Here is a 12,914-nt window from a genome sequence, read left to right as displayed (position 1 = left end):
CATAAGATTAATTTTAGTGGACCCTCACTTACTACTTACTTGTACACCCCCCATATTTTTTTTACGCCAACGTAGACCCCCGTCGAGTCGCCAGTGGAACCCTAAGGGTGCACCTGGGCCAATTTGGGAATCACTGATTTAGACTATGCCGTGGCATTTAGACTATGCCGTAGTACAATGGCTTTATAATGAACAAACAAAAAAAAAATGATTTGTAGTTTGCAGAGGAAGTGTTTTTTTGTCTTTTCTACAGCGGCTTCTTCTACTGTTGATGAAGACTATATTACTCGCAGGTGCACCACTGAAGCGGAAGTATGCCACCTAGGAAGGTAATGCTCAGTGATATCGCTAAGGGAAGAGAAATTAAGCAAAATTTACGATAAGAAACAGCCTACAGCAAAATAAATATTAGGATGCGGCCTTACCCAATAAAAGCGTAAATATTGATTTATATGAAATACGTACATTTGCATATGTACATATATCTATGTATGCAGGCGCTTAGTTACATGTGGCAAAATAAATGTGGGAAAATTAACACAACGAAATATTTCAGTACAACTTTTAAGAAATTACTAAAACTAAAGGCATACCTGGAAAAAGAAAATATTATCCGCACTCTTCTTAAAATTTAACACTTAATGTCTTTCGGGGTACGAAATGACACATTTGCCCCTATGAACATAACGAGGGCTTATATTCAATACCCTCTATCTGAAATTTTTCACTCTATCTGCGGCACTGTTTTGCTTCTTTGAAAATTTACTTGAAAAGGTGTAGCTGACGTGTGACATAGAAACATACATTTTTGTGCAATATGTTTATTTGTATATGCATATATATATAGCCATCGGCGTAGCCAGAATGAAATTTAGGGGGGCTCGACCCTATTAAGCTGGCATTTCAGGATACTATTTTATATATATGGGGCATTTCACCTCAAGTGACCCAACTTTTGAAATCTATGTCTTCCGATCGGGATGAAATTTGCACCAAGGTTAGTCCTAAAAAATAGTAGTTATGACACAAAATCTCAATGGGATGGGTCAAACACACTCCGAGTTGGAGGGTCTGGAATTTTGACATTTTGGTCAAACGGCCATTTTTTCGGATCCATATAACTAATTACCTATTGTATTTAGAAAATTTTTTCAGGAATGTTTTCGATAGATTTCTCTTCAGTCTTTACAAATTTTATTTTTTTTTAATTAAAATGAATTTTTTTTTTTTTTTTTTTTTAAATAAAAAATAATTTTTATGTTTTTTTTCAAAAAGGGGTATTTTTATTTTTATTTTTTTTTGCTCAAAAGAAAGCTTAGGTATTTTTCTTTAAGAGCTTTGTGGTCGCTTAGTGGGATGCAACTTGTGTATCAATCAAAATTAGCGTTTAGTAACTCGAAACAGCGGTTTTTTTAATTTTTAATATATGACCTATTGTCTTCTTTTTTTCGTATTATTGTGTAAGTGTCTCGGAAACCTGAAAATAAAACTTATATGAGAAGGTATATACAATTACCTTTCCAACGGTATATAACACGCCTAACCAAAGTTTCATACCCTCGATACTGCCATTCCCGTAGTTAAGGATGATTAAGATTTTTCGTAGTCTAACACAGCAGGTACTCGATTTTGTGCATCCAAACTCTTTATTAATAGCTTTGCAGAATTTTGAGTATTAGATTTGCATACCTACTAGCACAATATTTAAAAGGTATGAAGAATATGGGATTTTCCGGTAGTTAAGGATGATTAAGATTGTTTATTTTTTGCTCAAAAGAAAGCTTAGGTATTTTTCTTTAAGAGTTTTGAGGTCGCTTAGTGGGATGCGACTTGTTTATCTATTAAAATGAGCATTTAGTAACTCGAAACAGCGTTTTTTTTAATTTTTAATATATGACCTAAGTTTTTCTGAAACCTGAAAATAAGACATATAAAAAATTAGATACAATTACCTTTCCAACGCTATATAACAATACCCACAATATGTACACCTTTGGAATAAAATAACTGTTTTTCTATAGAATTGGTCAAAATTATGAATTTTTTTATTTATTTAGAATAGTTTTTAATATATAATTTAATAAATAGATACATAAAAAGTATACAAGATAGTTAATTTTATAATAGCCAGCCTTCCATCCACCTTATTTTCCACCTTTCTTTGTGGCTTTTTTCGTCAATCCTTTCTTAGGGTTACTGGGTTCTGCTGTTGATTTCACTTCGGGTTTCGCTTTTGGAAAGAAATCACATTGGGTAGAGGAAGAAAACTTCTTTAACTTGAGCCTTCCATCGCCAATCGGTATGAAAGCATGATATTGAGCGGTACCATCGATTGTTACTGCAGCATCGAATCTGCTCTTCAGTGATTTCGCAGTTTCCGCATGATCATCTTTGCTACTAAAAATTATTTCAGTTTCTTTACAGTACTTCTTTGCCCACCGGAATAAAGCTTTCGCATCTAAGATACGGGCTTGATGAGAGCATTGGAGGCTATACTTCGCTGCATTTCTTTTAATATTTGCTCCTATACCATCACATGCTCCTTTACCATGAGCAGTAGGATGAAAATGCCACTCAGCTGGTGTATCGAAATCTGTTTCATGAGCCATAAGATTTGCGAAGCTACTTTTGTTTTTAAAATGCTGACGAGGTCCATCCGAAACGTAGTATACCTTCGCTACTGTGAATTCGGATTTTAGATAATTTAGTATTATCTTCTGGTACTCATAAACAGCAACGGCGTCATGCTTCAAATCGTCGGATATGATTGCCATACTTTTATGTTCCAGTTTTCCATCTTTCATGTAGTAAATAACTATTGTAAATATAGTTGCTTGGTCGTTATTGAAATGGAATGCTTGTATGGCATCCTGGATAACATATTTATAGTTTTCTGCGAAATCGTATGAAATAACGAATTCACCTGCCTGCAAATGTATCTTCAAATTTTCGAAGAATGACCGCTGCTCCTTGACTAGAAAGTCATGGGTTCTCAAGTTTACCAATCCGGTACAAATTTCTTCCACAAAATCGTCCACACTTAAGATAACTGTTTTCAATGTGCACCTTTCAGACTGCAGCCAAGATTCAAATTTGACCTCCTCCACAAATTCTCGGTCAAAAGACTTGACCAAATTCTCTTTGATGAACGTAGTTCCCGGGCAATTTGAGCATTCACCCAAGTGGCAAGAAGTTGATACATTAGGACACATTGTCAATTTAAGGCAATCACGGTAACTGTTCAAATCTTCCGGCGAATCATTTGTTAAATAATTCAAGTTGATTTCCTTCAACATCAGCTTCACATTTTCATGATAAATGCAAACGCATACTGTATGAGTTCCGCTGCTTCCTGCCAAGACGCAATGTTTTGGCCTGAGCTGGGTAAATTTTGTGAATCCAATTTTAATATCCTCGTGTTCAGATTGAAAGCTCGCGAACAGCTCATTCAGGTTGCAGAGAATTATCCTCTTCTGCATTTGAACTTTCTTACCGTCAATTCGTACAGACACCCAGTCTTTCATCCCTGGCATCAGGCGACTCATATCATCGCGCTGATAAAACTGAGTCACTAGAGCTTCAGTTTTGCACTCTAAAGGTTTTCCTTTCTTTGTGTTTGGGAGTGTGAGTATGCCATGCTCTGCAACTAATTTTTTAGCAATCCTGGCTTTTCTTTCTGATGTTCCAAACTCAGCCATTGTTTTTGCGCGACTCCATGTCGGTGGAGCAAGCGTGAGAAGTTGAATTTTTTCTGCTCTACTAGTTGAAGTTTTGTACTTTTCTTTTATTTGCTCAAGTACTTTTACTGCATCCTTGTGGTATTGGTTTTGGCACTCATCCCTTGAAGTCATATTTTCTTCAGTAAAGTTGGAGCCATCGTCATCGGAAATTCGGTCATCCTTCTCAGATTCAATATGGTCTCTATCTGGAATAACGTCTTCACAAGGCTCATTACTTTTCGAAGTCGGTAATTCCTTCAATTTGCTGAGCTCTTTCCTGCACGATCCACAAATTCGCATCCGTTTTGATAGCGTAGGGAATTTTGATATTAAGCCGTCAGAAAGCCGTCGTGTATCTGAAGAAACGTGGTTTTTTTTGTTGAAGGGATTAAAGCAAAAAGAAGCAAAAATTTCTTTATCAAGTTTAGCCTTTTTATGAGCCATAGCTACTGAAAATATTAATTATGTAAATAACACAGTCTTTATTTTAACGCTGTTTCTAAAAAAGTGGTCTTCAAAATGACCATACACTGCCTTCATAAACTATAGCTGATTTATTATAGCTACTTATAGGTTGCGCGAGTAGGTATGAATATCTATTGAGAAAAGGTTTGGACGAATCTGCTGTGGTTAGGTACAAAGAAAAATCTTAATCATCCTTAACTACCGGAAAATCCCATATTCTTCATACCTTTTAAATATTGTGCTAGTAGGTATGCAAATCTAATACTCAAAATTCTGCAAAGCTATTAATAAAGAGTTTGGATGCACAAAATCGAGTACCTGCTGTGTTAGACTACGAAAAATCTTAATCATCCTTAACTACGGGAATGGCAGTATCGAGGGTATGAAACTTTGGTTAGGCGTGTTATATACCGTTGGAAAGGTAATTGTATATACCTTCTCATATAAGTTTTATTTTCAGGTTTCCGAGACACTTACACAATAATACGAAAAAAAGAAGACAATAGGTCATATATTAAAAATTAAAAAAACCGCTGTTTCGAGTTACTAAACGCTAATTTTGATTGATACACAAGTTGCATCCCACTAAGCGACCACAAAGCTCTTAAAGAAAAATACCTAAGCTTTCTTTTGAGCAAAAAAAAATAAAAATAAAAATACCCCTTTTTGAAAAAAAACATAAAAATTATTTTTTATTTAAAAAAAAAAAATTTAAAAAAATTCATTTTAATTCAAAAAAAATAAAATTTGTAAAGACTGAAGAGAAATCTATCGAAAACATTCCTGAAAAAATTTTCTAAATACAATACGTAATTAGTTATATGGATCCGAAAAAATGGCCGTTTGACCAAAATGTCAAAATTCTAGACCCTCCAACTCGGAGTGTGTTTGACCGATCCCATTGAAATTTTGTGTCATAACTACTATTTTTTAGGACTAACCTTGGTGCAAATTTCATCCTGATCGGAAGACATAGATTTCAAAAGTTGGGTCACTTGAGGTGAAATGCCCCATATATATAAGGAAAATTTGAAAGTTAGGGGGGAGGGCTCGACCACCCCTGCCCCTACCTGGCTACGCCCATGTATATAGCGCATTTAACTGATGAAAACATAAATTGTTTTTAAATTCGATGTTTACATAAAACTCATAGTAGTTTTCTTTTAACTTTGAGCCCTTTCGCATCAAGGAATTTCATTATTCCCCTTTTTCCGTCCTTCTAATGCACCGTTTTGTAATGGAGTCTCAAACCCCGGCTGTCAAAAATTATCTAACATTTTATTATTGAATCACAAACTACTTAATACCATGTGCATATCTATTTTTAAGAAGCGTTTCCGTCCCAACCATTTCCGTGTGCAATTTCCATTGAACTTGCCAATTTGCTCCCAACCAATAAACCGCCGCTAAAAAAGTTTTACTTTCAAAAAATTATGCGCTACAAATCCCTCACCATACTCGCCCTTTTATATGGCCAATACCGAAATATGTAGATGAGAAAGCTTTGAGCCTTTGCGTGGGCAATGGCTACCGAATAAGATGGAATGATGAAATGATACAATTTTCGCGCCGAATTCCTGTATGTCAGCATCTCAAGCTTATCACTTTCACGCCTTTCTGTCTCGCTTTTTTTAATACATCTCTATTTCCTTGATATTTGCCCCAGAACCGCTCAATTCTCTCGCTCGTAGGAATTCGCTACAGTGTCGGCAACGATGCGTATTTCTCTGCAGCATGGCACTTTTCATCATACCAGCTGTTCCTATGCTAGTAGTAGTAGCCAAACGCAGAGAGATTTGTGGATCGATTCCCACTTCCAGTTTATGTATATCAGGGTCGTTTGCGAAAATTTTAGGGCGTCGCTTAAGACTTTAGACGTTCGTTCAGCTTTCCTCATGTCCATTTTTAGGTTATGCCACGTTTCGTGCTAGGGCGAAGTCGATGAGACTCCCTCCGTTGTAGGAGGTGCTATCATGAAGACTGCAGTTATGCAAGGTAATGATTAAGAGTTTAGTTGAAAATCCGAGGAGTTTGTTACTAGCATAAAAATGTTTGAATTAAAAATGTTTCAAAAAATGTTATGGTATATTAACCTTACTACCAACTCTACCGGCCCTACCAGTATGTAAAGCTAGACCCTTCGGTGATGTCAGAGGAAGATCTTCGTTGCTTTGAAAGAGCAAAGTGGAGAAGGACCTGGCTCCACCTTTTGTTCCAATTGAGCCGTTTAGTAGAGGAAATGGCATGCGAATTTCGTTTATCTTTGCTAAGATATCTTACGCGGATATACATATAGTACATAAAATAAAAATACAGAGACATACATACATACATATCTATTAGAGTTGGATGGTTTAGTTCACTTTGGAGATTAGTTCACTTCTAGTTCGTTCAGCTCAATGAACTAGGCCTCTGAGTCTTAGTTCGTTTACCTTATTGATTCGGTAGTAGAAACTGAGTTACAAAACAACAAAAATTTAAGTTTTATAACACATACATATTTACATATGCATAATAGATTTCAATTCGTCTTTTTCCAAAATCCCGTAATGATGTTTACGGAAATTCGGCAGTGTCTGCATTTAATTTTTTTTCTTAAATTTTGCATTCGAAAAGCGAGAACATTGCGTTTCACTTTGACAGCTGAAAGAGAAAGTCTTTTGTTAAACAACAAATCCCAAAAAACTCAGCTCAAATACTTACTTTTTAACACAAATTGCACTAAACGATATAAGACATTGAAAATTAAATGAAATAGAATGTCTTTTTAACGCAAATTTCTTTCCTTTTCTTACAACGAAAAACGAGTACCTATACATATACATGTGTTGTAAAATTACATTTCCGTTTTTATTGGAGTGTTGCTCCAGAAAAATTTAGTTCACTTTAATGAACGAACTAATGAACTAGTTCAATTAAAAGTTGTGGCACTTTCGCTCTTTAGTTCAAAAGCTCCCCAAGCCTAATATGTACTATATACGTGTCTGCATTCATTAGCATTTTATGAAATTAACTATGGGGTGGAAACCACAAAAAGCATCTTCATTTAGATGTTCAACAAAGTGTTCTACTACCACCACAACACACTCTTAATGAAAACAAAACGGACTATCAAATCAGCTACCAAGAAGCTGGTACCCCACTCCACTTTGTGTGTTATCTTAGCTGTGGTGATGCAAGGACATTTTAATTTGCCTAAAAAGCGTTGAGCACTTTGTAGTTTCAAGCCTTGTCATAACCACTGCCATTTTTACTGAGCGCTTATTGTTTTTTATTTGTTGGTAGTAAAGAAAAATATTGTACATATAAACATAAAAGAAGCATAAATGAGCAATTTGTAAAAACTTAACAACCACAAAAGCAATGCAATACAATGAATAAAACTCTAAGATATTCAACATCCGAGTCATGATAAAATTAAAATAAATTAGCATAGCAAAAACTAGTTCCTTTAATGCGGGATCAAAAAGATAACTATCTACACTGAACAAATAAAAATAACGTAAAATTTAAGATATAAAATAAATGCGCATTACAATTTTTCTACTTATCCAGCATCGCGAGCTGCGTTGAATACTTTCCAGCTGAAGTTAGCGCAGCACATAAAATCAGCTGTGTTCCTTCAGTGGAAAACCCATACTATACCAATTTTTTGATCAACAAATGGAAAAATATATTAATTTTTAAATTATGTAAACTAAATTTACGGAGAAAATATAATAATAAATAGACAATTTGTTGTGATTTTGTATTTTTTGTGTATGTATGTACCTTTAATGAGGATACTCCTAGCAATGAGGATATTTCGAGCGAGGTATCAAATGAACTTGTTTGAGCAAAGGTTCTGATAGTTGCTCCTAATTACCTGAACCCTTCTGAATTCAGTGGCGTCCCTAGCTTTGCAAAATTGGCTCCACTTTTCGAGGTAGGGATACCTGAACCTTTGCTTAAATTTCAACTATTTCATAAATAACTCCCTCAGTTTTGAAGCTATTTTACTATAATTTTGAACATCACTGTATTTTTTATATAACCTTAACGTTTCCATAAATTCATCGTAATCATAATGTGGTTATATAAAATAGCACCCAAAATATTAAATTTAAACCTCGGAAAATAGAAAACAGAAATATTGAACTAAAATTAATGTTTAGTAACTTAGTCAATAGAGAATGCTTTTCCAAGTGTAAACTTAATGGCCAACAGTAATTACGCTTACATAAATACACACAGTGGCCAACTCATGACTTCATTTTGTGCGAGTATGCCATACAACAAACAACCAGAAAATATATCTTTATTATGAGAAGCGCCACAAAAGCTCAACGAATCAACTGCAGGCAGGGTAATAGTGAGAAAAGAAGATTTAAAGGAAGATGTCCAATGTCAACTGACTAAAAAGCAAGCAAACAGAAGTACCAATAAAAAAAAGTCATGGTGGAACGGTTAAGAGGAGTACGTGGTGGTGACAGTGAAGTCATGCAGAATGACGGAAAAATTAAGCGCTTGATTGCAGATCATATCTAAGTTTTATGTTCTCTTTTTATGTCACAAGCATATGAGTAAAAAAAGCTTGTAAAAATTTAAGAAAAGTGCGATTAAATGCTGAACATGTGATAAAAAATTTGCAGAATGGTGAAACCAATGTACTAAAGTAAATTTCAAACAAACAAACATATTTAATAATAATATAATAATAGAATGGCGCTTACACAAATGCTAGTGTTTGGCCGAGCTTCTCCTCCGATTTGTGGCGGGCGCCTTGATGTTGTCACACAAAGGGGAGGGACCTACAGTTTTATTTGTATTTTTATGAGAAGCTGTTTTTCATGACATAAATAGGTGACAGGTAACAAGATCTACGGAAATAAGGTCAATGCGAAATGGTGTCAGCATACTGGGGCGAAATAAAGTCAACTGACATTATTACCATTTAAAAATCGAAATAAAGTAAACAAAATTTGGAAATAAAGTAAATGATACTATTTCCTCATTCAAATGAAAATAGCGTCAACAATGCTTAAAGTATGTCGATTCAAAGAATAAAATGTTGTTCTTGCATCTTACGTGATATATGAATGTTGTTACAATAAACATTGCCCCGTAACTGTTTTTTCTATAGATGAAAAAGGTGATTGTCAAATCCTCAGAGTGGTATTAATCAGCACACAATCTGGAACCAACACTAATTGATTTTATTAAAAAAAAATAAATTACGAATATAGTAAAAACACGATGCAAAAAACCAAACGCAGAAAGAGCTGGAATACGAGAAATGTTTGAAGAAAGAATATAGAAATAATCCAGAACTTGCAAAACATGTTTCGTTTCCACAAAAATAAAGCAAACAGTGGATTGCCGCCATGTCTAAAAACTCTGGTTTAACACTGAGAGAATTGTGTTTGTAAATTAGCATATTTTGAACGAATTCGGAATGTCTAAGGTGGAAAAGAAACCAACCTTTCTATAAGGAAACAATTTCGCCGCCAACAATTTGTGACATCATTTAAAAGCATCTAAGGAGAACGACACTATTTACTAGATGGCCCATTCAAATCAGTGTGCCAAAATGCGACCTTATTTCCGTTGATCTTGTTACCTGTCACCGCATAAATACACTCGGAGGTTTGCCGTTGCTTGCCGAGGGGCGACCGCTGTTAAGAAAAAATATTTTTTCTATATTTTTTGCGATTTTGCTTTGACCAGGGCCTTAACCCAGGCCCTGATTGAATTTGTAACTAAAGTGAATGGTGTTATTAATTTTTGAATATGTTATAATAAAATATTTATTCCCGTTTAAAGATAAGCAATTCATGGTGCACTATCCTTCAAAACTATTCAGATCAAGTGGACAGGTCTCGAACTCTAACAAATAATTTTACATCATCAGCGAACATTAAACACTTATGGTGAATTCGCTTCCCCCAAAAAATGGTGCCCTTGCACGGTATAAAAAGTGTTCAGTGTTACACTCAACCCTGTAAAAGGGCATGTTTTTGCCTTCTTGTCATTGTCCAGCTCACACATTTCATTACATTATCGTTTTAAGCTTTTCAGGGTAACCATCTCCCTTGACAAAGCTTCAAAGGGCATAAAATGTGCCTATTGTGCCGTACAAGAGTGTGATATTTTAAGAAATGAACACAAAATTTTCGCACCGCTTGCCCTTATTTTATAATCGAATACGAAAAGAGAAACGGGCAATCAAAATGCGACATTTTTTGGTAGAAACGAAAACACCTTTATCGAATTCAAATTGATACGGCAATTAATTTATAAATATAAGAAACAAGAGAGCCCCACAATGATTCCCTAGTGGGATTGCTGACCAGTCATTAACAAGCAAACTTCATTTCGTATACCCAATTGTCACAACAAGCTTCGTGTAATTTATGCATTAACAATGAGTGATCGACTATGTCAAATGCCTTAGAGAAGTCTGTATAAATTACGTCAAGCTGAGACCGATTGTCAAAAGCATGAACTATCTGATTTGTTACTTAAACTAAATTAGTACACTGCTTAATTGATGGAATGATCAAGGCTCAAGAAAAGATCCACTTTGTAAGCATTTCTGGAGAAGTAGTGCAACAGGATTAGCTAAGCAGTCAGCGCAGTTTTTGAAAAACTCGGGACAAAGTCCTTCAGTATCTGCCTTAGACTTTGAATTCAAATTCGAAATTGCGAGACGAACATCATTTTCAGAGATTTCAAAATAACTAATTGTTGGTAGTTCAGTATGAGAAAAGTTGGAAATCCTAGAAGCATTTCGCAAAAGGTTGCAAATATCTTCTGTATTCAGACATTTTTTAAATGGGAAAACTTTGAATTAAGCCATGGAGGTTTTCCGTTCATTACGATTTGCCTAGACGGAACGTAATTGAAGATGGCTTGCAGAAACCATTGACGCATAATATTATAATGATCCTGCAGTCCAGGGTTTGAAAAACTGTCAGCAAAGCAGCAACAGCATTACTATTTTTGCTTTTGCTTAGCTTTGAAATTTTCGATTTTGATTCGAACTGCTTAGCTTTTGCTGTGACTTTGAAAAGTTTATTCTGTTTTTTTATCGGCAGTTTATTTAAACAATTTTATTGCTTTTGATTTGCTGTGATAGTGCTTTTGCTGTGCTGTTATCAGCTTGGATGTGTTGTGCACATGACGCTTTTGCAGCATGGTATATTATCTAAGTACATATTAACTCCGCGATCAATGCAAAGCTTATCGGGTAAGCGACTAGTGGATTGCGCATGCATACATATGTATAATATCCTCTGGTTCTGCCAAGTCAATGTTTCGCAGCAAATTTATAGTCAAATTGATGTTGATTTGCTGCTGCTGCGCTGTCTTTGTGCTTCCACAAATTGCTTTCGAAATGTCAGCCAAAGCATTTGTTTTTTTCTGATTTGCTTTTGCTTTGCTTTCGATATCATACATGCCGAAGTCAAAGCACAGCAAAAGCAAATTAAATAAAAATATTACAGCATTTTCAAACCCTGCTGCAGTCTACCTAAATACTCCCGAATTTATTAATTGCAAAAAAGTCTGATCGAAAATAATTATATTCCACTGCGGACTCAAGCGGCTTCTTTTTAAAACTATAAAAGTCAAATTTAACATCTACACATTTTCCAACAGTATTTTAGAAAAGTTCAAATGATTTTTAGAAAAACGCAAATGTATTTCAGAAAAGGGTAAATGTTCAGAAAAATACAAATGAATTTCAGAAAAGGGTAAATGTATTTCAGAAAAACCCAAACGTATTTCAGAAAATATTTTTAACTAGCAAAGCTTTTGCAATCGCAAACCTCCGAGTGTATTTCTTCATCATTTTCAGAGAAGGTCAAATGAGCACCGCCGAATGGGTTCGGGGGCGCTGCATTATTCGTGTTCATAAATGGTTCATTCAATTGGTATTTAAAGTATATGCTACGTTCGTAGCTATTCGGATTCAGTGATCGCATTTTCGTAGATTTCACGAAAATCTCACTACGGTGGATTCAGCGATAGCCCAGAATGTTTTAATCATACCGATTACATCGGAGGGCCACTCCAGTGGAGTACGGCGACAGTTTAATTGGCAATATATGTATGTACACTGATGCACATGTAAAGGCTATTATATACACTGACTCAAACAAGTTACCACGCGTTGTTTTTGTTAATACAAATATTCACAATGTTTTTCAAGCTAAATTTTGCTTATTTCTCTGTACATAAATTATTCAAGCTTCAACCAAAACCATGTAAATCGAAATTTCACACTTTATACTAAATTTAGGAAAATTCAACAAATTTTCATCAATTTTTCAAACTTTTTAATTTGAATCTCTGTAAAATTTCTGGGTAAGCAATTTTATAGCCCATAAAATTTATTCTAATAAAAAGCAAATTTTAACAGTTTTTTCGGGAGGGCTTTTGCGAATGGTCTTCCGCATTCTATTGTATAAAAACTGCATGCTGATATGCAAAAATTGCACAAATCCGTCAGCAAAAAAAAAAAAAAATAAAAATAAATAAATATTACTTATTAACGCGACTTTTTAGCAGCCTAAAACTCACACTTCATTAGATAAAAATCGTATGGGCTATAAAACTGCATACTCACAAATATATTGGAGATTCAGATTAAAAAGTTTGAAATTTTGATCAACATTTTTTGAATTTTCCCAAATTTTGTATAAAGTTTGAAATTTAGAAAACTTTTTGAGTGGATATTAAAAAAAAAAA

General features: G+C 34.7%; 1 protein-coding gene across 1 annotated transcript; it reads right to left on the bottom strand.

Moving 5' to 3' along the window:
- Positions 1-2,360: 2,360 nt before the first annotated feature.
- LOC108372525 (uncharacterized) lies at positions 2,361-4,836 on the bottom strand. The gene is made up of 2 exons (XM_017628244.1): positions 2,531-4,836; positions 2,361-2,436 (listed from the first exon to the last, which is right to left on the bottom strand). Exons 1-2 carry the CDS (start codon positions 4,161-4,163, stop codon positions 2,405-2,407), a joined length of 1,665 nt encoding a protein of 554 aa, XP_017483733.1. The 5' UTR covers positions 4,164-4,836; the 3' UTR covers positions 2,361-2,404.
- Between the last annotated feature and the right edge of the window lie 8,078 nt (positions 4,837-12,914).

This window comes from Rhagoletis zephyria, unplaced genomic scaffold, assembly GCF_001687245.7.
Source record: "Rhagoletis zephyria isolate East Lansing unplaced genomic scaffold, Rhagoletis_zephyria_1.1 Rzeph_scaffold_05840, whole genome shotgun sequence".
Taxonomy (NCBI): Eukaryota; Metazoa; Arthropoda; class Insecta; order Diptera; family Tephritidae; genus Rhagoletis; species Rhagoletis zephyria.
Note: the sequence above shows the minus strand (reverse complement) of the source record. Positions and strands in the feature narration are given on the sequence as shown.

Excerpts from the sequence above, each read along its gene's own strand:
- LOC108372525 (XM_017628244.1), bottom strand. The coding sequence starts at position 4,163 with ATGGCTCATAAAAAGGCTAAACTTGATAAAGAAATTTTTGCTTCTTTT. Across the intron at positions 2,437-2,530 it reads TGGTAAAGGAGCATGTGATG|GGCAAAGAAGTACTGTAAAG; the intron begins GTATAGGAGCAA and ends TTTATTCCGGTG.